The following is a 7,784-nucleotide window of genomic DNA, read 5'->3' as shown; positions in this document are numbered from 1 at the left end:
AAGGGGCAGGGCCCGGCGCAGGCTCTGCCCCCTCGGCCCCAAGCGGCTGCGGCGTGAGGTGAGCGGCGGAACCGCGCGGTTCGAGGCTGCCCGCACCTCCGTGAGGCAGCGGGGCGGCGCTCCGAGCCCGAAGGCTCTGCCTTCGCGGCCCGGCAAGTACCCGCGCTCACCCCCCGGCATCTTCTCCCCTCTGCAGGTTACCCGCATGCTGCAGCTGGTGAGCCGACCTCTGTCTTGCATCCGTGTTGCAGGCCGCTTGCCTTCGCGCTCCCTTATGAATCTCGGGGAACTCGTTTCTGCCCTGAATGACTTTGCTTCCCTCTCCCTGGCTGAAAGCTGGGACAATGTGGGGTTGCTGGTGGAACCAAGCCCACCGCACACTGTCAAGACCCTGTTCCTCACTAACGACCTCACTGAGGAGGTAATGGAGGAGGCAGTGCAGAAGAAAGCAGACCTTATTCTTTCTTACCACCCCCCTATATTCATGCCGCTCAAGCGAGTAACATGGAAGACCTGGAAGGAACGGCTGGTGGTCCGAGCTCTGGAGCACAGAATCGGGATTTACTCCCCACACACGGCATATGATGCCATACCTCATGGCGTCAATAACTGGCTAACAAAGGGACTTGGTGAGATTCTGTTAAAAACAAAATATTGGTTCAAATTACTCATCAGTATTCACCATGTTCATCAAATTATTCTATGGGGGGATCTTCTCATTTTCCTTTCCTCTAGTTCTTGCAACTATGATTTGAGTATTTTTAAAAACTGTTATTATAGTACTTCTAAGTACCCATACCATATTTGAGGAAATTCATCTTGGTGAGAAATACAAGATACAAACACTAGATGAAATTTCCAGATGCATGGTTGTGTTATTAGATATAGCCAGAACTGGTGCAGCATATTTATTGTCTATCTTGGTTGAAGAGTGTAGACGGCTGACTTTAAGTCATTGTCTTTATAAATTAAAGTACAAGATATCATTGTTTCTACAGGCCTTAAAGTATCTGAAATTTTTAATTTTTATTTTATGTTGTGGCTAATAAATGAAAATAACTGTGTCTTATCCAGCCTGCTTTACAAACCAGAAACTATTTTTTTTTGGTAAAATCCTTAGGATAAAACTTGAACAGCATTAAGAATGAAAAATAATATATATCCATCAACTTCTTTGCACTTAAAATAGACTGTGCTTAATGGAGACAACAGGAAAAGAGTCCTCATTTCTGGTCAGGGAAAATAGATTCGAGTGCAAAATTTTCTCAAAGGTGCATGTCTTTTGGATATATGCTAAATCAGTATCTGCTACATCATCCAACTCTCTAAAGCTGCAGTCCGGTGCTGTTTTCTCAGGTGCCTGTAATTCCATCCCACTGCACCCATCAACCTCTCCAAGCTATCCAACTGAAGGCACTCACCGAGTAGAATTCTGTGCGGACACCGCTGAACATCTAGAGACAGTGCTCTCCAAAATCAAAGACGTCCAGGAGATCTTCTGTCTCACTACTTTCCCTGTCAGGTATCTGTTTCACTTTCTAATGTTGTGTTTGTTCTGTTGCTTGAACTGTATTTTACTGTTGTAACCACTTCATTCCTCTGTGCATTGCTGCTATTTTTTCAGCAACAGATCCAGAAACTTACAGGATAATCATCCCCTTCTGATCAATCCATGTTATACTACATGGTAACTAATTCCATGTAGCATCACACGAATTGGAAGTGGTAAAGAAGAGTGTTTACAAGAAGTTTAATGAGGACAGCTGAGTTAAATTACTGTATCTGTTTACTCCAAGAAAGTAGACTACACTAGACTATTACCATGTCTGGTGTCTATTTTTTTTTTCCCTTTCTCTCTGGTAGAATACCCTCTCTGTGGTAGAACAGCTTTATTTTCTACTAATACAATGCTGAAATTTTATCCAGTCTCTTAGTAAACACCAAGCACATCTTTCCTCAGGGTTGAAGGTAAGGAGCAAACACGAGTCAGTCTGAACTGCTCTCAGAAAGCACTGCTGGAGGTGGTGGCATTATTGTCCCAGAACAGCCTTCTTCATCACAAGACTGAGATTCTCATATTACAAAAGGTAACAAAATCATGTATTACTTCCAGTGAATGTACTATTTGTGTGAGCTGACTGTCCTAAAAACTTAAGTCCAGCATTCACTGGCATTACAGGTTTCCTATGTTACCTGCCCGTGCTCTGAAATACTAGCCTCTGGGGATTTGAAGCCATGGACATTTTCCCAAACAATGAAAATAGCTGCATGGTCTGAACTAATTCTAAAATCAGTTCCAAGAGCTAGTCTAGTTATTATGTTACATTTAAGAACATCACATACATGTTTCTTCACAAAGTACAGAGGTATTCATCCTTAATGCCCAATATACTCATTTTTGTACATTAGGGAAAGCAATGTAAACTTCTGGAGTCAGCTTTCTCACAGTAATTTGAATTTCTTTTCTCCTCAGCCTCTTCTTCCACATACTGGAATGGGACGTCTATGCACACTGAGTAAACCAGCCTCCTTGTCAGACATTATCAAGCGTATCAAAAGTCACCTAAAATTACCCCACATCCGCCTAGCCCTGGGAACAGGCAAGACACTAGGTAAACAAACCTGCCAGTAAGACTGCCCCTTTGAACTAGTATTCCAGGAATACAAGTAGTGTGAGTGTATGTGTGGGTGTGTAAAATATCGCTGCCTTGGATAGGTTTATTTTCAAGTAGTATGAAGCACTGTTAAAGGCAAGAGTCAGTGTTTCAGATTTTCTGTGATACAGTCATGGAACAGGAACATCATCTGTATTTCTGACTGGCGATTCTGTATTATGCTGGTTGTCAGTGCGAAGGAGGGATACCACAAGCTGAGTATGAGACATACTTTTTCATAATTCCTATAATGACTAAGATTTCCCTCCCCAAGATACCAGATGCAAGTGTGTACTACCTCACTGTATGATCCCTTTTGTGACTGAATGTTAAATTTAAAAGCACCTTAAAATAATAAGTGCTTTGTGGTATCCTTCTGAACATATAGCCATCCATGCTTCGATGAAAAAGAAATGGTGACAGAGAAGGCAAACTATCGTGGCTCAAAGGGTGGTCACTACTAAATCCTGGAACATGTATCCTCTTATCCCAGTTACCTATCCAAGATGCATAACTAATAGAATTTGTGAGAGCAAATTTGTTGAAAACTCTTTGCATTGTATGAGACAAAAGTCTTGTTACAAGCTTCCTATACTATCAATTGCACTAAAAACAAAACAAACCTATTTTGAAACCCGTCATTGTGGTGTGGGATTGTAGTGTTTGATTCCAGTCAAATCAACAGTAATTGCATGGCAACATACTGTAAAACCTTAATAGAATTTGAAAATTCTTTGCCCACCCCACCTCTTGTACTGAACATACTAGATATGCACAATTAAATTCCTTGTTACTACCACATATGTAATAGGTTGGAATCAGCAATCATAGCAAACAGGCAAATTTTTTATGATGTGGAGGAGCTCTCAGTTTGCAATGAGACTGGCCTTCTGAAAGCTAAGAATTAGGAACCAGTTATAAATCAGAGGGAAGATGCTGCCTTAGTGGCATCATTAGTTTGGAAAACAAACACAGTCGAACTTTAGAGTCCTGGAAAAAGTAGCAGCGAATTAAAGAGTTCAGAAACCCAACCAACAACACCTCACTAGAGAGAGATAAGCTGCAGTAGCCAGCAACAAGTCTCCGTGCTGGAGTTTTCCGCTAACTCTCACAATCCCTTGTAGAAAAATTTCTATGCATCTTCTTGGTACATAGAGGATTTTGCTTACTATCAGAGATGCTATGGGCCTATGACTCTTTCAAACTGACAAACACATCTCTTCCTCCAACAAATTTACATTGGCCCTAAAATCAAGGTAGTAGTTATTGTGAAACACTTAATAGCAATATTGATGCAAAGGCTGAACAGAGAGAAAGAAGTTTAATCGTGGCACCTTGTATCCTGCAGATTCACCAGTGAAGAAAGCTGCTCTGTGTGCTGGTTCTGGGAGCAGCGTCCTGAAGGGAACGGAAGCTGACCTCTACCTCACAGGTAAGAGATTATGTTGTTTCATTATCTTTATAAAAATAGGCACTACGAAAAAAGAAGAAAGAGTTGACTGTTGAAAGGTGTGGCCAGAAAAAGATTGCCTGTTAGAACTGAGAAATAATCAGTTACTGGAATGGCAGAGTAACACTAAAGTAGAGGTAACATAGATCGGATGGCTGTATGGCACACTGATGGTTATTTCAAGTAAACATTATTAACCATGCATGATTTCAAAATCAGTGTTTGATGGAAAAGTCTATTGCAACCTTCAGTGTGTTTCTCCTTTGGCAAGATACAAGGTATTTCCTCAGTTCCCTACAGAATTCCCTGAAGGAAGATGGAATGTAACAGTCTACAGAATCTTCCACTTAATGACCATAATAGTGTATCTGACCAAAGGGATACTTAGTCATTGTCTTTTTTCTGATAGTGTGACAGGTAGTTCCTACAGCTTGCTCCACAATGCAAAAGCTGCCTTGCACTCTGTAGTACTTAATTCAAGCAAGTTCTTTAGCAAGGCATGTCCCATCTCCTCCTTTATACATAGCACTACAGAGCTGACCCTCACACAGCTTCTTGACAAGCCTTCCTCAGTTGCTGCCCTCCATCAACAGCAACCCTGTTGAGTAGATGCATGACATCTAGACAGTCCACTTCCAAACCACTCTGCACACTTATTTCCTGCCCTAAGTGGCAAAATCTACTATTATTCAAAGAGGGCATGGAATTTCTGTGGTTTTGCTCAATTGTGCACTGGGGACATCAGCTTAAAGTCCTTCAAGGGACACTAGAGTAGGAGTGTGCCATGTTCTTACACTGAGCAAATGGCATTGCATCCCTCCTTATGGGCTACTTCCCCTGTTGCATCTGCCCAGTTTCTAATTAAGATTCTGCATACATTGCAAAGAAACGGCTTCCAAAACAGTATGCAATCTACCATGGTATTTCTTTCTCAAAATGGCAGGAGAGATGTCCCACCATGATATTCTGGATGCAGTTGCCAACGGAATAAGTGTTATTCTGTGTGAACACAGTAACACCGAGAGAGGCTTTTTGTCAGAGCTGGGTGACATGCTAACTATCCACCTACAGAACAAAATCAACATAATTTTGTCTGAGAAGGACAGAGATCCCCTCCAGGTGGCATAAAAAGAAAAGGAAAAGAAGAAAAAAAGGGGTGAGAACACAATCAAGAGTTTCATACTATTTTGCACAGACCTGTCCAAACGCAAGCTTAATGAAGATGCTCTGAATTGGTTCAGTATAGGATTGTATTATAAGTTCCCCCAAAGTCTGGGATATATGTTATGTCAGATACCTAATAAATGCTTGTTTCTAGCTACTCAAATATGATTTACTCAATTACTGGGTTGCACTTGAATAAAGTTACTGTTACTACATACTCTTATTAAATATATTTGATAACCACACCACTCAAGGGTTGGTTTGGGTAGAATATGAAAACCTGACTTTTCAGTTTCATCCTACTGTGGTTATGTCAGTACAAGTCACTGGCATTTTAGCTAGTAAAGCTCTTGATAATAGTTAATGAAAGGGTATGGATCACTAGTTTGCATTAACAGTTTTATTAAGACACAGCTCATATGCAAATACAGAGCAGAATTCAGGCATTTGATACTAGTATTCAATTGCAAAATCTACCGTTAATGCAGCTTTAAGGCTCTTTAACAGAGGAACCCTCAATTAAAAAACCTTTGGAAGTTTTTTAATAAGCTATAACTCCCTTATTAATGTTGTAATTAATTTAATGTACTTTTTTTTTTTTTTTTTTAATAAAAACAGCTTCTATACATATGGCTCTTAATTACAGGATTACTAAAAGTGAACAAGTAGCATTTCCACCATCAGTAACCTCTTGGGAGTTTGGATTGTGGTTTTTTTTGCCTTTTTTTTGTGTATTTTCTTTTTTGAAAGAAAAATCTACCATTTGAATATCTTACCAACTCTGGATTATGTGCATACCAGCAGAATATTTAAACAAACTGAAAATACTTCCATCCCAAGTTTGTAAAGATTTCTTTACAAACTACATCTTTTTAAGTTGAATAAATAAAATGGGCTTATTTGGCAATGTCTTTACTGTGCTGCACACAGCAACTCAATGCATTGGAGTCCTGTACAACCCTAGGGCTTTGAAGACCACATGAAGACTAAAATCATGGAAAAAATCTGGGAAATATTTCCCCATAACTTAGACATCTCCCTCTTTCAGCTAAGAAGGTAACTGAGGACTATGCTCTTCCTTAGTAGAGCACTACTAGAAGTGCCCAAGAGAAATGTCAAGAAGCTGCTCTGTTATTCAGACTTTCCCAGTGGTCCTAGACACTGGCTCCAGAACACTGATGTGATGTTGTGATCAGAGGCTTTCTGCCACATTGTGTATTTTAATACAATGTAACATCACCATTAAAGCATTTTAAGCCCCCTCTGTTATATCTTGTTTTGCGTTCTTGTTCAATGAAACGACTTCAAAACATGGAAATAGCCAGCCTACTTCATGTAAAGAATATATTACTTGTTCAGTCTTCTAAGGTATATAAAAAAAAAGCAATCATTCTTATCAATACCATGAAGACCTTTGACTAAGCTGAGAATTGAAGCAGGAAGAAATTCCTTCTTCCCCAAATAAAGGAGGGAACTGTACAACTGATCCCTCCAAATACAATAGTCCAGAATTGCTACAGAAGACAAAAATGCCACCAGGTCTATACCAAAGAGCCAGTATCCTTAGTATATGCACTGAATGCAAGAGGGAGAAAATCAATGCATAGGTGGAATAGTCATCCAGACAATCTGAAATCAAGCTGAAATACTTTAACAAGAAAACCACAGGAATTAATTCACAGTTATTTTCTTTAGCTTTCATGCTTGCATCACAGTATCAGCCAACAATTGATTCAAAGGTAACCTTTTATAAGACAAGTGGTGGTATTTCCTGCACTTGTTTTTGACTTGTATGGGCATCACTTGCATGATACTCTACCAAAACCATTAACTAATAAATCAGAGCACTTGTTCATGAACTCTAAAGCTAACTTACAGAGCTTGGGTAAGACACAATGCCTTGATCACAGTTTTAGTGGTTCTGATGGTAGCCTAAGTAGCAGCAGGCAGGATCTGATGTGTTTTGCTAAGTTTGGAATTGCAGCCTGTAAAACACAGATGCACATAATAACAAAAGAGGATGTTAGTTGGAAAACGTTCTGTAGAAGGAAGGTGGAGAGTACTGCTAGCATGTACCAGTTTTCCCCCATCAGACTCTTCAGCAAAGTTAAATAGTTCTTACACTGAAGAATCTAATTGACAGTAGGATAAGTAGATATCCTGTGTTTTCCAATACAAACCAAAGTCAGGATGTAAACCTCTGTCCTGTGGCTTCTGTCAGTGAGGGGTATACCAGGTAACACCTGGAACACAGGTAACAGTATTATTCCATGTGATGCTTTGGTTCTTTTCTAACGCTATATACCGGCATTAAAAAGCAGGCAAACTGTTTGTAATTTTGATATCTTAAAAGACCATAAAATACTTTTGCTAATTAGTTTGAGGTCTTCTGCATGCTGCATGAGGATCTGCACAGATATTTGACATGATAATGAAAACGAGGCTTTCGCATAACTGCCAGAAAGGTCTCTATCTTCCTATAACATAAAAACATTTGTGGAATACGAGACAAGCTA

The 7,784-nt window shown here is 39.9% G+C and overlaps 1 protein-coding gene across 4 annotated transcripts; it reads left to right on the top strand.

The window, feature by feature from the left end:
• On the top strand, positions 1-6,535 carry NIF3L1 (NGG1 interacting factor 3 like 1). Of its 4 annotated transcripts, none has more exons than XM_035537122.2 (8): positions 1-58; positions 197-629; positions 1,357-1,522; positions 1,961-2,087; positions 2,474-2,612; positions 4,003-4,086; positions 5,048-5,260; positions 5,915-6,535. In XM_035537122.2, exons 2-7 carry the CDS (start codon positions 206-208, stop codon positions 5,230-5,232), a joined length of 1,125 nt encoding a protein of 374 aa, XP_035393015.1. In that variant the 5' UTR covers positions 1-58; positions 197-205; the 3' UTR covers positions 5,233-5,260; positions 5,915-6,535. The 4 variants fall into 4 exon arrangements, with proteins under 4 accessions (XP_035393015.1, XP_050567372.1, XP_050567371.1 ...); XM_050711415.1 differs by having other exon boundaries at positions 5,887-6,535; XM_050711414.1 differs by having other exon boundaries at positions 5,048-6,535.
• Positions 6,536-7,784: the final 1,249 nt, after the last annotated feature.

The sequence above is a fragment of the Cygnus atratus genome, chromosome 6 (genome assembly GCF_013377495.2).
Source record: "Cygnus atratus isolate AKBS03 ecotype Queensland, Australia chromosome 6, CAtr_DNAZoo_HiC_assembly, whole genome shotgun sequence".
NCBI classification, from domain to species: Eukaryota; Metazoa; Chordata; class Aves; order Anseriformes; family Anatidae; genus Cygnus; species Cygnus atratus.
The sequence above is the reverse complement of the archived record's forward strand: the minus strand, read 5'-3'. Positions and strand labels throughout refer to the sequence as shown.